This window comes from Phyllostomus discolor, chromosome 7 (genome assembly GCF_004126475.2).
Source record: "Phyllostomus discolor isolate MPI-MPIP mPhyDis1 chromosome 7, mPhyDis1.pri.v3, whole genome shotgun sequence".
In the NCBI taxonomy this organism is placed as follows: domain Eukaryota; kingdom Metazoa; phylum Chordata; class Mammalia; order Chiroptera; family Phyllostomidae; genus Phyllostomus; species Phyllostomus discolor.
The window spans coordinates 115,960,920-115,985,935 of NC_040909.2; the positions used below are offsets into that span (position 1 = coordinate 115,960,920).

Consider the following 25,016-nt stretch of genomic DNA (forward strand, 5'->3'; position numbering starts at 1 on the left):
CTGCATAGATAAAGTAGGTATGATGATACTCACCTTATAAGATTGCTCTGAGGATGAGGTGAACTGTATGTTTAGATGCCTGAACACCCTTGATGGATGGGAGCCTGGCTTCATGTCCTCCTGCTTCCTTTACTTCAATGAAAGGAAAAACATTCCTATACCAAAGTGCTCGATTTTATTTACTCTGGCTAGAAGACACTATGTTTAGGACACTATTGAAGTGGTATTACCTTATCTATGGGCGTAGCAAGTAGCTCCTGTCTGTTAGGGTAGAGGCCTTTTCACTTTTCAACAGGTGAACATATTTTCATTGAGAAATGTTGCCTGTCCTATAGGGGCCAGGAGATACTGGAGGCTATCACCGAAAGTTCAGAATTTCATCTGGGACTTTATCCATTATCTTTAATGCTCTTTTATTGATTTAAGAGAGAGAGAGAGAGAGAGAGAGAAACACCAATTTGCTGCTCCACTTATTTATGCATTCATTGGTTGATTCCTTATGTGCCCTAACTGGGGATCAAACCTTCAACCTGGGCTATCAGGACGACACTAGAACCAACTGAACCACCCAGCCAGGGCCTTTATTTATCATTGTTACAGGCTTTTTTAGACTCCCAAGGTCATTGCAATTTTTTATCTCTTTAAAAATAGAGCTTCATTTTGAATTAAAGCAATGAAATGGTTCATATTTTCTTCCACCTCTTGAACCTTTTGTTTATAGATCTATTCCAGGTATATTTTCTGTTCCCAAAGAGATATTTTAGGATCCCTAAATAGATCAATAATATTATGATCTCACTGTTAATATATATTGTTCATAAAATGTCTGTATTCTGCTCAATAGTAATAGATAAATGACATTTTATTGAGGCACCATAAATGCTCACATATCATGGCTTACATAGCTGGACTGACTTAAAAGCTTTCTCTTGACCCTAAAAGGGGGATGGTGACACTCAATTTGCTGAATATAGATGCATTGGAGAGTTATCGATGACAGAGACTGCCTGTTCTAGGCAAACACCAGGACCACCCAAAGACAGACATTTGTTTAGCATAAACACCATAGGAGTGACTTGGCAAACCTTTCCTACTATAGACATTTGAATACACTACTCATCCAGAGCTGTGGCTTCATCACAGTGGCTTCGCTTGGTGGAAAAGAGTGAGGCCTTGCTGTGAAGTATTTATTGTCTGCGGGACAATTTTTATGTGTAGTCATGACGATGATAGATAGTAAACGGACCCATAAAACTGACCTTCGGCAATTTACATGCACCTTTGTGAGCTGCAGGAAAGAGCCTTGGATTTATTATATACTTCTTTTTATTGCAAAGTTATAATTATATCGGTGTAGGAGATAGTCACAGGGCCCTAGACACAAAGTTGTCCAACACCAGCCAGGCTGATCGTGGGACACTGGTATCACTTTACCAGTGTTAAATCTCTTCGTTATGCCTGGAAGGATATTTGACATTGGCCTTTATTTGTGCTGTCCAGTGATTTGTTGTCATTCCCGTTCACCTGCCCAAAGAATCTGGGCTTCCTGCAACTTTACAACGTAGAATATTCACAGAGCTTATTAATTTAACATTCTCAGAAATGGTATTTATTAAGTCTAGCTTCCCTTAGTATTTTATCTTAAAATGTACTTTGGATAATTATATCCCGATTATTGTATCCATTATTACTTACTCTCTCCTGTTCTTCCTGTCTCAGTCTCTCTTCCTCTGGCTTTTTGTCTCTGTCTCCCTCTACCTTTGTCTCTCTCCAGCCGCCTGTTTCTCTATGTCTGTGCCCTCTTATTTCATTTCAAGATGAAAGACTATTTTTGCTAGGTAGAATATTTTTTATATAAAATAATATAGTAATAAATTCTCACCAGAGACTTCGAGAGGGCTCAACTATATTCAGAGGGACATTTTGGGGAGGATATTTAGCATGTGGAGTTCTTCTTTATAGATACCTCCATGCAGGCTCTGCTGCTGGAGCAAGGTTTTGTGAACATAGTGAAATCACTTAGTCTCATAAAGCCTCAACCTTTTCATCTGCTAAATGGATACAATATGGTTTTTGTAACAGTTAAATGAGATAATACAAGAAAGGCAAGTATCTTAGTACATGGCTCATAGTAGACACTTCAAAGGGTTATTATATGATACATTAATAATAATAATATATTTGTTTTATAATTAATAAACTTAAAATTCATAGGAGCTAATTAAATGAAACACTTTTTATAATAAAGGTAAGCTAGTGAATTGAATCCTCTCCTTCAAATTTAGTTTGAAGACCTTGCTTTAAAATGTTTCATTTATAAGAAGCAATGTAAAATACATTTTAATGTTCAAGTGAAAAAAAATGGTCACTGGATGTCGAGCAATTATTTTCAGCAGACTGCATTCTCTTAGCTTTCATAGATCTTTTCTATGAAACTTCCTAACAGCACAAAGAAGAAATGTGAACATATGGTTGGAAGTAAGAATTCAGCAACAAGTTCCCACATTCAGAAAGTTGCAGCTGGAAGGTTTTTTTTCTTTTGCGTCCATTTCATCAAGTTATTTAATGTGAAAAAATGTTTATGAATGTGGAATTTGTTTTTTACATTATGCGTCACTTTTATCTCAGTGCCACTATGTAACTTTGAAACAGGTTGATGCGGCATCAGATTTGGTAGTTTTATTATTGCAGGCTGACCCGCAAGTTCTGATTTTTCTCCAGAGTTAAAACCCGAGCTGTGTCTTAGAATTAGGCACCCTGTGCTTATTTGTAAACCAGTGAGGGTGGGGAACCACCTTCATTATTTCTACTCTATAGAACCTATACAAAATTTTAATATTCTTCCTGATAATGGTACTCTTTTTGAAGTGCATGCTTTATGTTAGGCCTTATCATGCATGTTATACCATTTAATTACTACTAGAAACTCAGCTGATAGATAATATTTCTCTCATTTTCAGAAATGAGGACTCTGAGTTTCAGTTTAACTATTCTATCACACAGTTGCAAGGTAACAAAGCTCGAATTGAAACCTATGTCCTTCTGGCTTCAAAACATATTCTCTTTCAGGTCCACCATGCTGTGCCTGTACTTTTAAGTGAAAGATCATGAATACTCTGGATCAAAGAAGAATCTTTATATTGCAAGAAACACTTGACTTATTGAACAGAGTTTCAGATGTGCCTGCCCATTTAAATGAATTTACATCTTGCTTAAGGGCAGTACTTTCCAAGGAAACTTAAAGTAAGCAATTAGATTTAATTCCCTTGTAGGTATACACCTAAGGCCATTCCTATACCAACCAAATAAACGGAAACTTTAGTATCTTTCACCAGGGAGCAGTAATATCCGTGTTGCTACTTTATGAAATATTTAATCTTACAATATATTTCCCTTTAAAACAGTACACTGGATTACATCTGTTTTGGCAGGGTATTTCTCATATTTCACTACTTTATTGCAATATTGTAATGACTTTATATGTCCCAGTATAGTATCTGAATTTCACACACACACAAATGAGAAAGTAGAAACCAAATACCATTTAGATCACCTGCATTTTTAAGAAATTGCTAACATTTTACAAATGTAGAAAATAATTTTTTCAGAAGTTAATATTTGAAGATAAAGTGAGTATTTCTAAGTCTTTCTGTATATTGGGAAATTAGTAATTAGTATTTCAAAATTAGTATTTTGAAAGAAAAAATAAAAAACTATTATCGTCAGATGCGGCAGGAATAAAATGAGGCTCCGAAGAAGGAATACTTTATTATTTGTGCACTAAACAATATGACAAATAATTATTTTCTGACAGCTGTTGTAATTAATTTTTACTTATTTATCAATAGTGAGTTACAAATATTATAGTGGAAGTTCTACAAATAAGCAATAATACTGAAAAGAGAAATGCCATATTATTCATTTTCAGTTTTGCAATTAGTGAGTTGGTATTTGAATATTCAAGAAAATTTCTCTCCATAAAATTATATAAAACTTAGGGATATAGATTTTATATTTGTTTCAGTTGTTGACTATTTTATTTATAGTGGCATGGGTTAAATACAATTAGCTTTGTTTTTTTATAATTATAAATCAGTCATTTAAGGTTTCTCAAGATTATAAATTTATATTTTAATGGAAATTTTATTGAGATAATTATACACTCATATGCAGTTCTAAGAAATAATTCAGAGGTATTTCTTGTACACTTTGTTCAGTTTCCTCCAGTGGAAACAGTTTGCAAAACTACAGCATAATGGTACAATCAGGAAATTGACATTAATACAACCCACCTATTTTATTCTGACTTTTTCAGTTTTATCTGTACTTGTTTTTCAATGAGTGCATGTATGTTGAATATATGATGTGTTTTGAGAACCAGAAGTGTTCTCAGGAAATCAGAACGTTCCTTAGGTTGTGTCTAGTGTCCAAAAAAGTGTGTTTGGACTAGGGATCTATTGAAATGTATAATGAAATCCAATAAAAGATCTTGGTTATGTTAATAGACTGTTCAGCTGGATTTGCATTTCCATGATTAGAAGTTGAAAAGAACAGGGTTTTAAGCTGTCTGAAGAATTTACCTCTGTTTTCTTTCAAGAGAAGGGAAACACAATCCCCCCAGCCTGCCTCCCCCCTGGATTAAAAGAGTGCTTTATTACACAGAGAAAGACAGAAATGCAGCAGCCAAGGGGAATTTTATTGTGTGACTCTGCCTGACTCAGTCAGATTGTATACATTTATCAATTTCTCTCTTTTATCATTTCCTTATTCACATATTTATTTGTAAGTAATTAAACCTATTAACAAAAAACAAAAGGAAGATTTTTTCCAATTGTAAGTGTTGTATTCTTTTCTTCCTCTATTATTTTCACGTTCATCTTATCCTCTGTAAATGAAGTTACTCTCTGTATATATGTTTTTGCAAATAGCATCTTCACATTCTCTTTCCTCCCTCCTTTCCTTCTTTCTTCCTCATTCCCTCCCTTCCATCTTCTGTGTATTCAACTAATATTTATAAAATCCTTACTGTGTTTGAGATATAGTACTAGGTCTGAGAAGACATGATACCTTGTCTCCTGAACTGTGTAGCTTGGTGACAGTCAGCCAGACATTATCGTTGACATTGGTCAGGCATACATATGTACCCATGCATGCGCTACCGTGTGGTAGCTACTTTGATGGATGTTGGTGCAAAGGAAGAAAAGAAAATATGGCTGGTTATCAAAAGATATTTTAGAGAACTGCCTCTTTGTATCCATTTTTGTCCTATACAGAATATTTTCATAGGAGTTATAAAATCAGGAAACTTTGAGTTTCTCAAATAGTTAAATGCTTGAATAAACTAAATAAAATTTTTAAAATAAATTTCTTAGTTGTCAGTAGGAAAACCTCAGTAGTCTAAAATATTTAGGAGATGATCAGTTCTAGCATGGATTTAAAAATAAATTTCTTAGTTGTTGGAGTAGGAAAACCTCAATAGTCTAAAATACTTAGGACATGATCGGTTCTAGCATGGATATTGGAATATTTATAACAGAAATGAAGACCTGTCATTTTCATTTCATGCAGTAGAATGTGTTTATGACTCACCATATTCTCGGTGAGGTCGAGTGGCGATTGCCGTGATTGGTAATTGGAGCCTTCTTTCACCCTGCTCTACTGATGCTGGCTTCTTCTTTTCTTGTAATTGCGCTGTGTTTATGTAAATTAATTTCTCTTAAGTGCTTTAGAATTTATTCTGTTAAGTAGTCTCATTTCAAATCTTGTTTATATTATTCTCTTGCTTCTGGCTCTTGTTTCAAATTTTAGTTCTGGTCCTGCCATCTTGATTATAATTCCATATAATGAAGCTGAAACTAAAAACCTTCTACTCTAATTCTGTGTTCTGGGGGAAAGGAGGTGTGTGGCTCGTATGGTTGCGATTAAATGTAAAGGTGGAAGTGTTTGCTTTGCTGTAGACACAAGTTGGATTTGAGGTATTGATTTAATGGTCTTCGGTTTAGCAAAATTTAAGAAAAGTGATCCCTCAAATGCACTGTGATTACAGGCTGTACACCAAAGCAAAGCTCATCCAACTTTGTTCAGTAAATGAATCATAAATGAATTGGTTAGGACTAAATACCACATGCTTGTCCCACAATTTGTTTGCAGTATCATAATTTTTCCCGATGTGCATAAGTTTAGTCATAAGTAATGGTAAATACAGCCATTATATGCTAGCCTTGGGTTTTCTTACTTGGTTGGCTATAAAAATTCAAAAGAATAAATTGATAATGTACTTGAAAAATATTAATTTTTCCTGTAAACATTTTGTTTAACATCCTTGGTTTAGAAGCTCAAATTATCCATCAGAATGGCCAAAAATAATGATGAAAGTAAAAATAATAATAAAAAATCTGCAGTTTTACAGGATTCTGGCTATGCAAGTGTGAGGAAAATATTAAGTAATGCTTTTGAAGAAATATTGGAGGCAGTCAGTTTATATTTAGAATACTGCTACTTTTCCATCAAGAAACCAAGATTATCCCTGGCTTTAATACAGTTGTCCACTATACATTTAATCCTTGTTCTTCAGTATAGCAGTCTTCCTCGGGGACTTCTGTTTCTTCTTAGTAACCATGTATCATGCTTTGAATGATTGTTATTCTTTGAATCTTGATAAACTCTTTTCTCCCATGTTGTGACTTATTTATCTGCATCAATTTGAGTCCAAGTATTACCACTAAGTTAAAAAACAAAGGATATATAATATATATCTCTACAGTAAATAACATAAAAATAAAGACCACTATTCTCAAAAATAAAAAAAAAAGATGTTTTACTTTCATTTAGGTGGTTTACTGTGGGTGTTGATTTATTTCTCAATTGTTTCTCCTAAGTTGTGGAAGTGAGAACATAAGACACAGGACTCAATATAATGTCTGGCTCAGTGCGCACTCAATAAATGTTCAGATTTTATCTCTGTTATTTTATAACTGAGAATAATATTTGAGAAAGAATTAAAAAATCTGATGGACAGTAAAGTAGGATAAATGTTTTCCATTGTTTTAAATGTGGTTGTTCTAGTATTTTGTTGGGTTTTTTCCCCCTAATATGTAACATATTCCCTATTTTCTCCTCTCTGGACCCCTGTAGTACCAGGATAATGTCAGTGGAGCAGTTAATCCTGGCTGTCTAGAAATGGAATGGGTGACTCACCTTTGATATTAACCTTCGCTGCGACAGACCTTCGTCTGCCTTAGCAATGAAGTAAAAACGAAACGCCAGCCGGGGTTACCGTGGGCCGAAGCTCTCTATTACCTGTGCGGGTAGAATCTGCTCCTGGCCCTGTTACTGTCACCTTTCAGATTCAGCACGATCTTTCCCACCTCCGTTTTCTCCCTCCGGAGTGAAAGTGGTTCTGGGTGAGGGCTCGTTTCAGTTTGGATACAGTAATCAAGCAGCTCTGCATAGTGAATGCAAGTACCTTCTATTTACATGCTGCATGTTTCTTCTCAATTATATATTATGAAGATGAGATTTGTAAATTTATTAAATACTTACTATGTGCCAGATACTATATTGAGTTGTTTACATATATGGTCTCGTGTTTACAACGAATTTAGGGAGAACAACTAGAGAGTTAAATTGTTGTCCATAGGAAGTAGCAATAAGCCAATGCATGTACACAGAATACAAGTGGGTACTCAAGATGGTTAATAAACTTTTTTTCATAAGATCTGATTTATTGAATCCCAAGACTGTGTATAATCCCCATTCTTAATGTTTGTGAAACCATGGTAAGAATCTTTCAAGTCTAAGTTAATAATGTTTCATTGGTCATCTCCTTATTGTCTATATGTGCAATTATTTCCTAGTATGCTCAAAAAAGTATCACAGTTTCCTTTTTGAGGTCAAATTTGTCATAGAAGAAAATATAAAATTGTGGGACATTCATGCATTTGGGGGGACAAAATATAGATTATTATTACAAATTGAAAATAAAGTGCTTAAGCGTGTGTTCTTAGCAATGGAAAAATCATTACTCTGACTCTAGTTAAGAATTGTGCATAATTATTTTTATAGTGCAATATCTATTGTATTTTAACTGTATTCCAGGCAACTGACATTTAAGATGAACAATATTAAGACAAACAAACAAAAAAACCCAGAATGGAACCACAGAATGCTATTTACTGTCTATGGTTTTAATTAAGTTAGTAGAGCTAGAGAGAAAATCAGACCTCATTTATTTATTTGATAGCTTAGTGCAAGTTGTTTTTACATTTATACGCACCTTTTTTAAAAAACAACAACAAAAAAAGTCTTTTCAAAGGATGACACCAATGGACATGTTTATACATATTCGACCAATATATATTATTCCAAACATATTTTCTAGCTTCTGATATGTATTTTAAAAAGCTCTTGGTATTTGTAGGCAACATCTGTTTATTTATATGTGAATTTTACAAGTATTCTTTCAATTTAATAACTTCTTGCCATATGAGTATTCTGATATATAGTCCTCAAATAATAACGATGATGTTAAATATTTAGATTTTTTTAAATAAAAAGGACAGTTTACACCTTGTATCAAATACAGAGTTTATTTTTTTTTAATTTTTTAAATTTATTTTTAGAGAGGGAAGGGAGGGAGATAGAGAAAAGGGAGAGAAACATCAATGTGCGGTTGCTGAGGGTCATGGCCTGCAACCCAGGCATGTGCCCTGCCTGGGAATCGAACCTGTGACACTTTGGTTCACAGCCCGCACTCAATCCACTGAGCTATGCTAGCCAGGGCTCAAATACAGAGTTTAGATCACTGTGGTCATTTCTGGGTGCCTTAGTCTGCTACCAGGAATCACACAAGTAGTTCTGAATCTACTCATCTGATGGAGAATAAATAACTTCACCTAGTCTGTCATAGGAACAAGTAATAAAAAGGGTCCCGTCTACCCTACAACACTATCACCTGAGAGAATGTGAGAGACACACTCGTAAATGAGCTCGCCTCTCTGGTCTTGAGTGCTTGAGGAGATAGGTCTAGTATTGTTATCTCAGTTTCAGGAGCTTATATGAAATTATTTTTTAAAGTGTACATTTTTATAATATCGAAAATATTTTATAAGAAAAGGCTAGTATTTAAAATGAAGGCCATGTACAAAATCTTTTCCAACAAGTTTTGGAAATACCATTTTTGCTAAAATTAACATTTTTACAGTACTGTACCACAGAAACTCTTTCTGTGGTCTTAAAGCTTTTTTAACAACAAATTCCAATCATTTGTTTCTCTGAATTTGGCAGTGATTTTATCTCTAGGCATTACTTTTTAGTTCACTGAGCCTCTGCCTTACAGTTTTATTTGTAACATAACAAATGTGTTTAAATGCTCATGTTCACATTGTATTGTGTTCATTTTGAAAGATATTATTTCTGATATAAAAAGATGACTTAAACTGTCCTTCGCCAGTTTTCCCTCCTCAGAAATCTCATTTCTATTTTCTCTGAATTTCCTTAGGAGGCTTTTTCCTGGCTGGTCAAATTTCAGCTTCTACCTTTACCAAAAACTTCTTATGTTGGGTCACCTGAGGCAACTCAGAGATAATTATGCTTCCCTCACCAGCGTTAGATTAAGTCACGTAAGAAAAAGATCTACATTAGATTCACGTTTCTATCTCCAGTATCCAGCATTCTGCCTGGCATTATATGTTCAACAAATAATTTGGAATTTGTGAATAATTTTCCAAATAAAGTTTCATTAATGTGGTTTTATGAGTAAAATAGTCCTGGAAATAACTCTACCTTCAGAAGTTTAACACCAGATAAGCCATCGTGGCTGCACCGGGCCAGACCCCCAGTGGCTGTGTTAGGGGCCACACTGAAGAAATGGGGTTTTAGAGGGAAGGGTCAGACCTTAGATCTGTGCAGCCAGCTCCGAGTTACGTAAGTCACTCTGAGTAATAATGTTAGCCTGGCTGCCTGCTTTCTTCCTGCTCTCCCTCCCTCCTTCCCTCTCTGTCTTCTTTTCTTCAAAGACCTGGCATTTTATATCCCATGTTCATGTTGGAAAGGGAAAGATCCAAGCAAAATCTGAAGAAAAGAAGAACCGAAAGGAAGAGGCACAACACACACGGGTGTGTGTGTGTGTGTGTGTGTACACCCTTACCCCACTGAATGCATTAAATGTGTGATAGTGAAAGATTTTACAAGTCGGAGACTGAGGGCACCAGATTTTCCAGTTTGCAATCACTTTGTACAACTTCACATCAGAGTTTTCTTCGGAAAAGTGCTATCAACCAAATGAGAAGTTGGGGCGCTATTTTGGAGTGTTCAAGATGCTTAAACTTTGTGTTCTTAAGATGAAAAACATGTCATTTCTTATGCTAGTAATAACTGGCGATATTTAATCAGAGTTCCAGTTTTTTTTTATTTTAGCTGATTTGATAACTAATTATTTTCCTTGAAGAAGGATCCTCAAAGGAAAGGAGGAAATTCTACTGTTTTAGAACTGTGTATTTTAGATTTTCTCTCTCTGAAATTTTGGGGACAGAAATGTAAAAGTTTACGAGGATATTGTGAACGCTGATAATCAAACAATAATTTTGTCCCTCTCCCTGCTGTAGTACTTTCCAGTGCTGTGTTTGTTTAATCTTTTCTACCACCCTGCCTGCTCCAAACCTCGCCCCGTGGCCCTGTCCCGCAGGCATTCACCTTCTGCTTTCCGCATTAACTGGCAGCTTATCTTAGAAATGAATCCACTCTAATGGCTGCTGATATGATACTGGGGCTTGAGGTCAATCGTTCCACCTAGTTAGGTTGTTAATTTTTTTTTTTAAAGAGGCAGTTTGGTAAAGTAAAATGAGCATGAGAGTGCCAGAAAACCAGGGTCAGAGTGCTAGTTTCACTACTAATTTTGTTAACTTAAGTAAGTGACTTTAGCTTTCAGTCCAGCCCAGTAAATATGGTAAAGTGGTGAAAATTATACCTACTCTGTCTGCTTTCTCCTTGGGGAAGTAACGATTGAAATGTTACTTCAAATGAAGAGTGGAAAAGTAGTCCTGGCCAGTGTGGCTCAGTTGGTTGGAGCAACATCCAGTCACCAAAAGGCTGGGGTTCAGTTCTTGTCAAGGCGCACACCTGGGCTGCAGATTGTAAGTTTGATTCCTGGTCTGGATGTGTGTGGGAGGCAATTGATTGGTGCTTCTCTCTTGCATCCATGTTTCTTTCTCTCCTTTTCTCTCACCCTTCCTCTCTCTAAAAGCATTGAAAAAATGTCCTCGGGTGAGGGTGAAAAATAAAGTGAAAAAGTATAAATGCACAAATTGATTGATTTGAATACCTTCTTTAACCCAGAGTAATGAACACACACTTTCATATTTTTTCTGCGACTCTCCCAGGTATAGCATTGTGGGGTATCTAGAAAGTTTCATGAAGAGAGCTAATAAATGCATACAAATCACCATGATTAGGAAGAAAATGATGAAAAATACTAGAGTTAAAAATCAAATATTGTGGGAGTTCAAAAGGAGAAACCACCTCTGAACTTGGGGCAAGGAGAGGCTGTATGAATCAGGGACGCATTTAGCAGGAAGTGACCTATAGACTTCAAAGGATGGTAAGGTTTACACATATGACTAATGGTGAGTATTTCGGGTGGAATACTTTTAGACCAGTCTTGTACACGTTCCTGTTACTGACTGAGGGGTACTTTATCGCGCACCGTTACTTCCCTGGTTTAGATTAAAAGCATTAAAGTACTGCTATGGTTTTTCTCATGTTATTTGTTCATTTGTCAACTCATTCTGGCATCCTTTGGTTTTCACATGTTGCAACCCAAAAGGTTCCCTTCCCACTCCCAAGTGGAGGGTTTTATAGACCTTTCCTTCCAGGCAAAACTCATTCTAAACACAAGTGATGCTTAATAATGTTTTCCTGTTAAAACTGGTCAGTATGTTTTCTCTCATCTCTGGCTATATCATCTGACCATGTGAAAGTGATTGTATCTGGCTTTCTTACAGACATCGAGCTAAAGAAATACCTTGTATATCAGTAAACTCAGCAATGACCTGTGAAAAGTTTCCGTGTGCGCCCACCATCTTCTTCTAAATTAATAAATGTAACCTATAAGAAAGCTTGCAATTCTAAGAGACAAAAGTAAGCGTTGCTTAAAATTTAGAACCATAAGTGTCAATGAGGTCCATTGATGTTCTTTATTAAGTGTTCTTTAACAGGTGTTCCTTGCTGCTTTCTTGTCGAATAGGATCAGTGGTTGATTTTTACTCATAGTCTTTCCTTTGGAGTTTCTCCTCCTGGAGAAAACTGCCTTCCCTGACCAGTGCTCTGCAGACGGGGACCCCACTGTGGCCCTCCCACCAGTAGACTGACTTCTGGCTGTTTCTACCCCCACTGTTTCCTGTGTCTGCTAGCCCAGACTTCTCACATCCATGACGGTTCTTCCATAGCCATTCACTCCCTCTGTGTCTCGAGATTTGAATCAGGAAGCGGTGCGGGGTGAGCCAGTGATGAGGAGTGTTGTCTGGAAGGTCAGGTAGGGATTCTGGCAGCGAAGAAACACACTGGACCAGGAATCTTAAGCGAAAGACTCCCGCTCCTCCTCCAGGGGCTGCACTGTGTCCAGAAGCTGCAGCTCCTCCCTCCAGTGACTTTTCCAAACATTTCCGAAAGCTAGTCAAACTCCAGATGAATATTTTCAGATACCTGGTATGAGCTGGGGATTTTTTTTTTTGGTTATTCATATAAATAAACCATAGAAGCAAGGGCAGAATATGGCAGTTTCTTTCTCCAGTCTTGAACATGATCTCTATGTACAACATTTATTTTGTGGGTGATTATGCAGATTATGGCCTTCTGTACTTCGAATTGTGGTGGTGTTCTTTAAAAAACCCTGAATTTTCTATTTTATTCCCAATAATATTACCACCTAGAGCCATATTTTATCCCTTCTATTTCCCTATTTTGAAGATGATAATTTGTAGGTATCTATGGGCCTTCGGATAGAAAGAATACCTATCCACGAATGTTTAAGGTTGGCCAGAGTAATAGAGTAAAAGGTCCCAGAGTTTTTAATACATGCGATGATTCCATAGCACGTGTGTGTTGCTTTGCTTCTTAAACAAAGCCGCGCACGCTGATTTCTATAACTTTTTAGAGATGATAGGCAATGGGTGTAGTTTTCATTCTGAGGAAATGCAGTGATTTCACTGGCTCTAGGTTTCAGACAATTTCAGGGTCTCATTTTCAGAGTTCTCAGGCCCCAAATGCCTGGCACAAAAAGAGGATGTTTCTATTTTGCCACCACCATTATGTTATCTTTCCCAGTGCAATTACAGGCTAATTCGGGGCTCTTTGTGTTAGACTAATAGCTTCTGATTCGCTGCTGTCACCCGGTACCTCTTCATGCACTTTTAATACCATCTGCAGTGCCCCCAGCACTTACCTAGGGTGAGCATTTTTCTCTAAGGAGAGGCTCATCTTTGGCAAATCATTAATGGAACATCAAAAAGATCCCATCTGTTAGAGTTACGTATGGCTGAGATCAGAATTATCAAATATCTCATTTTTTTCTTTATTATTTCTTCTTTTTTCCCCCTTTCTTATCCACACAATAAATGTAGTTGTCAGCAGGATAAGTTCATGTGCCGGATAAGGTCACAATTTCATTTAGTGACAACTTCCAACAGTACGAACTTACAAGGTTCGATTTATTAAAGAGTCAGAAGGGATAAGATCACTGCATGGCCAGCCTGATTTATCAGGGTTTGACTGGAGTACTTGAATAGGGAATGTCATATTTCAAGTTTATGTTCAAAACGGTAGTTTAGTGTGTGTTATGATTGTATGACTCAAACATTGAGAAGGAAAATTAGAAAAGGTATCCCTATAAGGCGATTTTTAGCCACTAACCAAGAATCGTTGTTTCCTTGCCAAAACATGCTTAGAGATGGATCAGCATAGCATCACGTAAACGGCACTGCGTGTCTTAAAATGCAGATGAGACACGCTGTTACTGATGCCCGAGGACACACACAGAGTGGCAAGACTGCTGTTTGGCTGTGAAGATAATCAGCAGTAAAATGATCATATAGCCCTCTTGCGTATCTGGCAGGCAGCTGTCAAATGGTTAAACCATAAAATAGCAAGAGCTCTGCCATACTTTAGCCACCTTGGCTGACTTTGAACTTGTTTTGAGATTTTTAGAATCTTTGAGCGCTTTTTGAACTCAGCATGACTTCAGGGCTGTCCATGTTTGATACCATGATGTATAATGTTTTTCAACCACGGAGAAAATATAAATATGGGTTCTGATGCTATAGCCTTCTACTACAGGAAGCCCTAACTAATTCATGTGGTCTGCTTTAAAATTTGGAAATATATATATATATATATATATATATATATATATATATAAAAGCAAGTTCAAACCAATCCAAAATTTTTTTCAGCAAATGAAATATGATCTTCTGTCATCTCATTTACTTGCAGCCATGTCCTGTGAAATCTGAGCCTGGAGTTAAGGGATGTTCTGTAAATACCACATACATTTATGTCATCAACTTAATGCCAAATTCAGTTGAAGCGTGATGGCTGATAACTATGCTAAAAGGCCCACATGTGTCCGTTCCCCTTTGGTGTGCTGCAATTTTCACATACTTTGCTTTCTAAAGAGCCATCGAAAGGACCCTATGAAAAAGAAACAAAATGATGGCTTGATAGTACCTTCAGTGGAAAAAAAAAAAGATTTGAGTATCTCTCTCATGATTTCAAGTATTTCTTTCCACCAATAAATTTCTTTGAGGGGAAAAAAAGGTAGGGTGATATCTTAAAAGCTGCAGTGTGTTTGGTAGTGATTTCTGACTTAGGACTTTTTTTTAAGTGAAGCTATCATAAGTCTTTGAGTAATCACAGACTTCTAAAAGTATGCATTATCAAGAAGATAAGAGAAACAGCCCTCAGCACTAACAATATTATCTTTTACCAAAATTGATTAGTCCATCTTATGTATCTCAAATATTTTGTGTAAACTTATGCAGCATGTTTAAAAAAAAAGTAAGGTTTCTTTTTGAAGAATCACTGCAAAAATATGAACTGGACACAGAAGAAAAATCTTTATTCTTCATCCTGCTTCATATTTCACAAATGAGGTAATGTGTTAATGTAATAAAATGTTGAACAAAGGAAACGTGATTGTTGTAATTCAAAGAGAAAAGATTCATATTAAGACACATTTTTGGCTTTAAAATCAACTTTTAGTGTACTCAAATTGAGTTTATGATGTTATGAAAATCTTACCAATCAGCTATGTTCAATTGGTGTTTTGCAATTACTGCATGTCACAACCCATATTAATTACCAGAGAATAAATAGGAATAAAAATATACATGTAGTATACTCCAGATGGTTTTACTCCTGTTGAAGGGAAAGAAGTTACCAAGGGAACACCACTACAAAATAATTAATGCGAAACTGTGTGATATTGGACTATAATATCATTGGAGTATCAGGGAGGGAGAGCTCGGTGTTTTCTGGAGTTCAGGGAAGTTTCATCAAGGCACCAGGCGGACAGCGTTTGCCTGGGAGCAGGGACAGTTCTCGGAAAGGTGTGGGGATTACACTGGAGAGGCCGAGGATGGTACAGGGAAGACTTCCCTGACTGGAGGAAGGAGGAACGTATTTCAGGGAGTAGAACAGAAACGTGAAAGTATGATTATTCAGACATAGAAGTTCAAGTTGGGATGATCAAAAAGGAGCTGGTGAAGAAACGTGCACAAATGAGTGACACAGGGAAAGGGCAGTTTTAACAAGTCTCTCCGGGCAGGGATTGGGAGTCTGAATTGGAGTTGAGTGCATTGAGGCTGGTCGGTCATCTACATCTGAATTGATAAAACTCAGTGTTAAAGAGAGAATGTGACCACAGACCTGGGTGAAGGTTAGATGTCATGATGGAAATGTGTGAACATACTCTTAGAATGCTTTGATATCTTTTGGGTGAGGCAGTAAATATTTATTAGGTACTTTAAATATGTTATCTGAGTTATTCTCATAGCAGCCATATGGCATTATAGTTCCTATTTTGTTATGCAGAAACGAAGAACAAAGGATTAAGGAACTTTCTCAGGAACATCTGACTTCTTCCATTTACTCTTTTCTAGCTCGTTTTTCACCCTCTTCCCATCCGTGTCCTGACCTCCCATTCTACAAAAACCCTTGCACTACAGATACCCATGCTCTTCATCTCTTCAAAAGGTACCTTTCCAATCCCTCCCTTACTTGCATAAATTTTCAGATCACTTAATCGATCCTTTCTCCTTTAAATTCTCAGTCAACCCATCTCCTGCTATAGTACTGCATTCAATTTCTTTCCTGTTCTTTTGTACTTCTTACTTTTCTGCGCCTGTTCCTTCATCACTCTGCCTTTTAAAGATACTCGGAACCCTATCCTAGGTTTTCTTATTTTATCATTATACATGCTCTTCTAGATCAACAATCTTATGGCCTTTATTACCATATACTCGTTTTTAATTAGTGAATAAATGCCCATATTTAGCATTCTGGCTATGGCCTTGCTCCTGAACTCCAGGCTCGTACCTGCTCATCTAGAAATCACCTCATGTTTTTCTTACAGTCCCATCTACTTCAACATTTTCAAATTAAAACTCTTTACCTTACCCCTAAATCATTTTTGTTGTGTGTTCCCTGTCTCAACAGGTACATGACCATTGACCCCCTTGCCCAAGCCACATACTTGAACATCACTGTTGTTCCCCTCCTTAACTCATAAAATCTGAACAATCACTAACTTCTATAGCTTCTACTTCCCAAGCCTTATGGATTACAATTTCTGAAATTTATCTAGGGTCTAGATTTGTTGTTTTTTTTTTTTACTGTATGCCTGAGTATAACCCACTGTCTGGTATTTCATAGATAGCTACCCAATATATATTAATAGAATAAATGTCCTGGCTGGTAAAACTCAGTGGATTGAGTGCTGGCCTGTGAACCAAGGGTTCACTGGTTCGATTCCTAATCAGGGCACATGATTGCGTTGCTGGCCAATCCCCAGCAAGAGGTGTGTGAGAAGCAACCACACATTGATGTTTATCTCTTCTTTCTCCTTCCCTTCCCCTCTCTTTAAAAATAAATTAATTAAGTTTAAAAAAGAAGAGATGAATGAATAAACTAATGAATGTGGCAAAAAGAAAGAAACAAATCAAGTAATAACTAGAGCTTTGTTTTCTGATTTTATATCTCTGATCTTTTCAAGTCGATCATTTATTTTATGGTGGTTCTAGATGAGGTGGTCCTAGAACCTGAGTCTTTGACTGTCAGCCCAGTACTCTTTCTGTTCATCATAGCATGTCATATCTGGAGAATGAATATCATGGTGTCATGATGACCAAATGGCAAGTGAGTACAAACCCCTCACTAACAATGATAAATCAAAGACTCAGAAAAGATTTGACATATTCAAGGCCATTCAGTTGGTTATTAGGTATTGTTGAGGCTAAAAATCAGCCTTCTTACTTTTTTTTAAGATTTTATTTATTTATTTATTTTTTAGAGAGGGAAGGAAAGGAGAAAGGGAGAGAGAGAAACATCAATGTGCGGTTGCTGGAGGCCATGGCTTGCAACCCAGGCATGTGCCCTGACTGGGAATCAAACCTGCAATACTTGGGTTCCCAGCCCGCGCTCAATCCACTGAGCTACGCCAGCCAGGCTCAACCTTCTTACTTTTAATGAATAATGTTTCTTCTATTTTATGACACTTATTAGTAATTGAAACAATTAACAATATCATATCTTAAGCAATATGGGAGTTAAATTAAATATAACTTCCATTTGTATAATGTCTTATTTCTCTTACTATCATTAACTCATGTAGCCTTGTAGTATCTAAATGCTAATAATTTTCTATTTGTTTGTAGTTCTATAATGCTGTTGTTTTTCTTTTTTATTATTGTTCAGTTACAGTTGCCTCCACTTTCCCCTCATTACTCCCCCCTGCCCTACCCACCCCCACCTCCCGCATTCAGTCCTTGCCCCCCACTGCCTTTGTCCATGGGTCCTTTATACATGTTCTGGGCTGACAACCCTTCTCCTCCTTTCCCCCATTGCTAACAAATAAACGTTTTTATTTAACTATTTCAGCAACAGAAAGGATTTCCCCCAAACCTTGAAATAACTTCTTGACAAGCAAGAAAGGAGACTGGGGTTTTCTGCTTGTCTAATAAAGTTGAAAGGATTGACCTGACAGCTTGCATAGTTACTGGACTTTCTATTACGGCGATCTCTAAGAGCTCATAAAAATATTTGTGGTCTGCTTAAATTTTTAATGCATAGTAGAAGACACCTCAAAAACTTTGGAGATACTTGGTTATCACTTTATGATCTGCCCTAAGTTTGTAATTCTTAATCCACTAAAAGATAGACTTTCTTGTAAATCCATAGGTATAGATAAGAAACCACTGTAGACTGAGTCTGAACCCTTTTCAAATGAAAAATGTCAGTGGCAGAAAGAGAGGATGAATTACTTTTGAAAAGGGTTTTCAAAGATTCTCATGATTTCTCTGATGTCACTTAACACATTGTATTCGGGAAACGTATTTATATGTTTTACATTGACTGGTAGTAGAGCGTGAGATAAAAACTACCCACAAACAATGTGTTAAATGTGACACGACTATTTCTTTTTGAGTGTGTAAACTAAGCAAATTATTTGGACATCATCGTTGTGTAGAAAAAAACATTCTTAACTTGTGTTTAGCTAAGGAACTGAAATATATTTTACCTTTAACTGGTAAATTGTACAGAAATTATTTAAAATGTAAGTAAGTATGTTTGAAAATGCTAAGAACTTTTAGCGGATAAAAATAAGAGTTTCTTTGCTAATAGAAGAAATAGTCTAAAGATTTAAATAACTGCATTATCACATGACTGTGCCTACACTGAGGGACATTTCCCACTGATTCCACTTTGACATCACAGCAGATTGTTATTTGTGCTCTGTCTTTGAGGATGTCTCTATACAAGGCCCCTGATCCCAATGCATTAATAAAAAAGATTGTACAAGGATGGCAAACAATTTCAGGGGCAAATCTCAGGTATGGGTTTGTTATTCCACATACAAAACCAAGTTTTTATTATTCCACATTCCCCTGATTCTCAATAAGCATCATGATTTGACAATTAAGCATCAATATATTATTTAATGCAAATATACTATTTCCAAAGCTGTATTTCAGAAGCTCGGGCCTATGGAATCTTTCTGGGTCCACTTCCTTATTGCCAATCATATGAGCTGTTGATACACCACAGTGAAAAATGGTTAGGGATTGTGTACTGATCTTGATTTAATGAGTTTAATGAGGTCTTCCATGTTGAGCATATTTGACAATTGGAAGAGGAATAGAACGTGAGGAGGGAGCATAAAGGTATAGTACTAAATTAAAATTTTTTACTTTGAATATAGAATTATTTTCATCACATGCTTTTGTTCAAATACAGATATATTTATATTTTATAATAGATATAACTTAACCATTACACAATATTTTAAATGTTTATGGTTTATATACTTTGATTTTGGCTTTCAGGATAAGCAATCATAAAAACATCAAGTGTATGTTTGCTTATTTTAACTTTTTAAAGGAAGTGACACAAACACTTCCTGTGTTTATGGAAGAGATAAAGAGATATAATTGAACTCAGGTTAATGATACTGCTTTTGAAAACATCAAGATGGGATGTTCATGTTTAAAGATAGTAGTTGATTCGAAAAGAAACTAAGGCCAGGTTGAGGCAAAGTTTTCAAAATATGTTACCTACCATGACTTGCATATCATTTAGAAAATTTAATTACTGACTACATTCTATTCTATTTAGAATTTTCCTCAGCTTTCTATTTTCTATGGATTTCCACTTACACTTCTTCCTATTCTACACCTTCCTATTTTCACATCTACTTTTGAGCAGGCTGAGAAGAAATACTATTTAAAAAAAACTAATATATAATTAAGATTAATATTTTAAAGTATGAAATTTTGGTATAATATGGTATGGTAACACTATCAAGACATAAATATCATAGATTTAATTATTTTAATTATTTAAAGAGAGAGGTTCCAATTTCTGATTGAGATTTTTTCCTGTTTATTTTTCCCAAAATGTTTCGGCTGATGACCATTCTTTGAAGTTTTGAAGCCCCCCTGTATTTTTATTTATTAATTCATGTCTAAAGCAAGCATTTGAGGAATTTCAATTTCTGCTTTATGCCAATGTGTATACTGTCTTTACTTCCTATTTCTTCGAAGTATTTATTTGGTAAAAGGCAAACGATTTATACGATCTGAAGAGAAAGCAGAGTATATTTGGAAGAAAGGGAAGGGACATCCAAAACTGGCTGTTTTGTGAGTGTTTTTGTCCAAACTCTTTTGGTAACATAGAATCTTATCTTCCCTACAGTACCAAATATAAAAATGACTTTGATAAACCATTTTTTACTTGGGAAAACATACAGCTGTACTTTCTGTACATATAGACATTTTATTCATTGAAACTAGTCAAATTTCAGTAAATTATCACGTCCTTTAAAAAACTCTCCTGATGCTGTTGAACACGTCTTGAATAATTACCATAAAGTTACTGCTTAAGGCATATATCTTTAATTGCAATTTTTTACTTACATTGGTGATCACATATGAGAATTTTAACTCTGAGTCATTGTCCTAATGTTTCTTGTCTGTCTGTTCAGGCATTGGATCAATGCATTTTGAGGAAGTGTTATTTCTGGTTCTTAAGGACTTGCTAAATAGAATTGACTTCAGTAGATGATGTGCATGAAAAGGTGCAAGAAAAAAATGGGACCAAATTTGAATACAATTATAAGGACAAGTTTTGTTTTCCTCTTGGGATAAGAAGATCGGTTGTTTTTCAGACAAGCCTAATTAATTCTCTTTATGTGAGTGCTGAGAATATTGGGGACGTAAAGCAAACACACAGAAAGAGGTGGCTGTTGTTCAAGTCCAAGGGAAAATACTCTAAACACCTCTTGTTTCCATTCTCTGCAGGAGAGCTGGAGGTCTTTCAGAAAGATGGGGAACGGAAAATTCAGAGTCGGCAGCAGCTTCCTGTGGGAACAACCTGGGGCCCGTTTGCTGGGAAGATGGACCTGAATAATAATTCCTTGGTATGTGGATGTGCTCACATGGTCGACTCAATATTTTGTCATCGCTCAGAAATTATCTCTTTTTGCTTCCCTGTGAAATCACTAAAAATAACAGTATTTTTTTTCATTTTCATGGACACCAAACTTGGATATTGTCCAAGTGGTTTGTCTCTGACAGTAATACACGCAGAATTTAGAACAAAACAGGTTAATCATACTAAATGCTTGTTTAGTAAGGTAATTTATAAGGTTGTTGCTTTATCTGCTTAGCCAGGCTAATACTATTCACTTTTAATAATATATACAAATGCTTTTATTTTAAAGATGACACATATTAGTTGTCATACATTACAGGTTTACATGAAGAGCAAGAAATAAACAACCTTGTTATTCCTTGGTAATACTGTTTGTGGCTATAAGAGCAAGGATGACTGATTCACGTTATTGTCTATTGTTAACTTTTTTAAAAAGTTCTGAGATCAGAAAGTCTACCTGTAGGTAAAGTTATATTGACAGCTGATTAATTAGATAGTTTAAAAAGTTTAGAAAGATGGGATGTTTGTTACGTTTGAGCTTCATTTCTTAATTGGATATATTAGTTTCTTATTGCCGCTACAACAAATTGCCACAAACTTTGTGGGTTAAACAATACAAATTTATCATCTTGCAGTTCTGGAGATTTGAAGTCTGGAATGATCTCACTGGGCTAAAAATCAAGGTGTCTGCAGGACTAAATTCTTTTCAGGAGTCTGTAGGGAAGAAGCTGTTTTCTTAGCTTTCCCAGCTTCTCAAGTCTGCCCACAAGCCTTGCTGTATGGTCCCCTTCCATCTTCAAAGCCAGCAGTGGCTGATAGAGCCTTTCTCAATTGCACACTTTGAGTCCGACTCTTCTGTCTTCCTCTTCCACATTTAAGAACTTTTGTGATTACATTGGACCCACCTGGGTAATCAAGCCTAATCTATTTTAAGGTCAGCTAATTAGCAACTTTAATTCCATCTACTTCTTTAATTCTCCTTTGCCACGCTATGTAATAACCCAGGCTCCAGTGATTAGAACATTAGGACCTCTCCTATTATGTGGTAATACACATGATAACACTTGGGGAGAAAAATGTTTTATATTCTCTAGGAGATCCAGAAATTATATTCTCTGTAAATTCTGGTTATGTAGGAAGAGACTCGTGGCTACCAAATGACTCTGTCTACTCTATAGGGACATAAAAACTCCCAAAGTACGTTTGACAAATGTACCGGACTCCCCAGCATTGCACTTCTTCTTCAGTTTATTACATAAAAGAAATTTCTTGTTCAAGTTATTATATGAAATAAACTGATACATGTGGATCTTTGCTTGTCCCGTCATGCAGATGAGACAGAGGTTATTGATTCAGCTAAAAGGAATGATTGGAATAAATTGGAAATATTTATGTTGCCAAGCTTTAAATTAACATGTGAGGTGCTAGGGTTGTGCTTTTTACTTCCTAACCCATGTGTTGTCCATAGAAGGATGAAGGGATTTTATATGCATTTAAGGAACACATAAGTTGATAGGCCAGGCTAAATATTTAATAATCTGGGCAGTTTAACTCTTGGTGGTCCGGCGCACCTACTCCAAAAGGGTTTTGAGGTGTGGCCCCCATACACTGCAGGCCTTGGTTGGTTGAGGTGTGTTAATAAACTGTTCTGTTGATTCCTTTGAGAGAGCAATATTAACTTGCTGATTACTCAAGCAAATTCAAGAAGGATAAAATTGTCTAACCACAAAGGTTGAGTTAAATGCTATTTTAAACCCATTTATCTGGGAGTCTCTATTCGTTCTCTCGCATTGTTTAAAAAGATGTTTTAGGCCAGAAGATGTTTATCTTCTTTATCAGCACGGATCAGACACGGGGACAGCCTTCAGTCGTCCCTCCGACGTTCCTTCCGCAGCGCACTGCTGCCGACGCGGCACCTGCTGCTGATGCACGAGATGAACATTTCCCCCTTTACTATTTCCAGATACTATCTATAGAAAAATGCGGTTTTCGATTAGTCTTTATGCCATTATCTGTATATATGTAGAATGGCACTCTGATGCACTTTCAGCATATGCTAATTTGAGATGTATGAAAAATCTGTCTGTGAAAGTTTAATTTGTCAGTGAAATAATTTCCTATTTTTTTGACAGAGGATATGTCTGCATTTTTTTCATACTCCTGTACCACTCTAAACCTATTTTATGCCATGTTTTATATTTCTGAAAGGATTTTCTTTTTTAGATAGGAAGTTTTCAGAATTTCTGATACTCTTTGAAGTGTATGGATCCTCATTAGGGTATCAAAAGCCAGTAGTGGGTAATAGTTCTTTGTAGAAAACAATCTTAACACCCTAATTTTCCTCTTTTGTCTTTGGATTTATATATACCATATTTTTCAGACTATAAGGTGCACCCCCCCAAATTTGGGAGGAAAAGGGGGGTGCATCTTATAGCCCAAGTGTAGCTTACCTGGCTTGCTGTGGGGGGAGGGGGGAGGCAGTGGAGCAGGAATCACAGGTTATTAAATTTTTTACCACATTTTTTGCTTCAAAATTTTTTTTGCTATTTTCCTACTCTAAAACCTAAGTGCATCTTATGGTCCAGTGCGTCTTATATTCCTAAAAATACGGTAATTCGTGTTATTTCCTTGAATTATAGCATTTTTCTCTACTGAAAAACTTAGTTATTCTGCTAAATTATGTTTTAAAAATATTTTTCTACTGCAATGATATTCTTTTCCAGAATTCACCTCCATTTTGTGTCAGGGAGTATGCTCTAGGTAGAGCAGTTGGTTAGCGTATACTGCACACATATTCTTTTCCAGACACTGTATCCTCAAAACAAGCCTGTGGATTTCTTAATTGTATTCAAAAAATAAGGAAATGAAAGCTCAGGCCTTTTGCTTCCAGAATCTGTGGTTTTAAAGACCATGCCACACTGCCCCCTCGGCAGCACCTGTAACGTGACTTGAGAGTGATAAAATCATGGGGGAGTTTTTCACTAGGATTCTCAATTTATAAAAATCTCTGGGAGAAAATATCACCGATTAGAGGGATGTCTTTTTTTCTCTGACTTTGGGCAAAACATTTGTTATGGTATTTTACAGTATATTTGAGAAGTTATGAGTTAATTCCAAGACTTCTGCAATTTTATTCCTCTTTATAATGTGGACAGCACTTTAATGTGTATTTTATATCATGAAGATAAATTTTTCTTATTATAAAATACCCAGCCCACTAACCCTTCCTTACCCAACCTTGCATCAGTTTGGACTTAGCACACTCTTATAAATTATTTATTCACCAGCTAATGTAATATCACTGTGCCGTTGGCCTGACTCATGGTGTTGGCCCAGGAGACTCAGCACACTAATTAATCCAACACTGTAATTAATTGAGTCACCATGCCAGATGTCATATCCTTTTTATATCTTTCAAGTTCCCATCTTGAAGTGCATTAGCAATATGCCACCTCCTGCAGGATGCCTTTGCAGACCAGGCCTTTGGGTGCGTAGAGAACATTTCTAGAAATATATGCGATATGGAAACACCAAACAAATAGATTTTATAAGAACTTATTATTAGAATCATACACTACTTGGAACATAAAAATAAATAATCTTTTGCCCACACCTCATTATCTGGTTAAATACTTCACACTTTAATGGCTTAATAATAGCAACATATAGTTAATACTTTCATTGGGCCAGGTATGGGTGAAAGGGTTTTACATGTTTTATATCTCATTTAATTCTTACGCAAGCATACAAGAAGATAACATTTATCTCTTTTGTTTTAATGAAGGAAACTGATGCTTTGGGAAATTTAATAACCAGCC

General features: G+C 36.1%; 1 protein-coding gene across 2 annotated transcripts in view; it reads left to right on the forward strand.

Annotated features, from left to right (window-relative positions):
* The window catches only part of ZFPM2 (zinc finger protein, FOG family member 2), a 440,537-nt gene that overhangs the window by 195,151 nt on the left and 220,370 nt on the right, over positions 1-25,016 (forward strand). For both annotated transcript variants that reach the window (XM_036031342.1, XM_028533983.2), the window contains one exon: positions 21,066-21,184. In XM_036031342.1, coding sequence (XP_035887235.1) covers positions 21,066-21,184 — 119 coding nt within the window. The remainder of the gene's footprint in view (positions 1-21,065; positions 21,185-25,016) is intronic.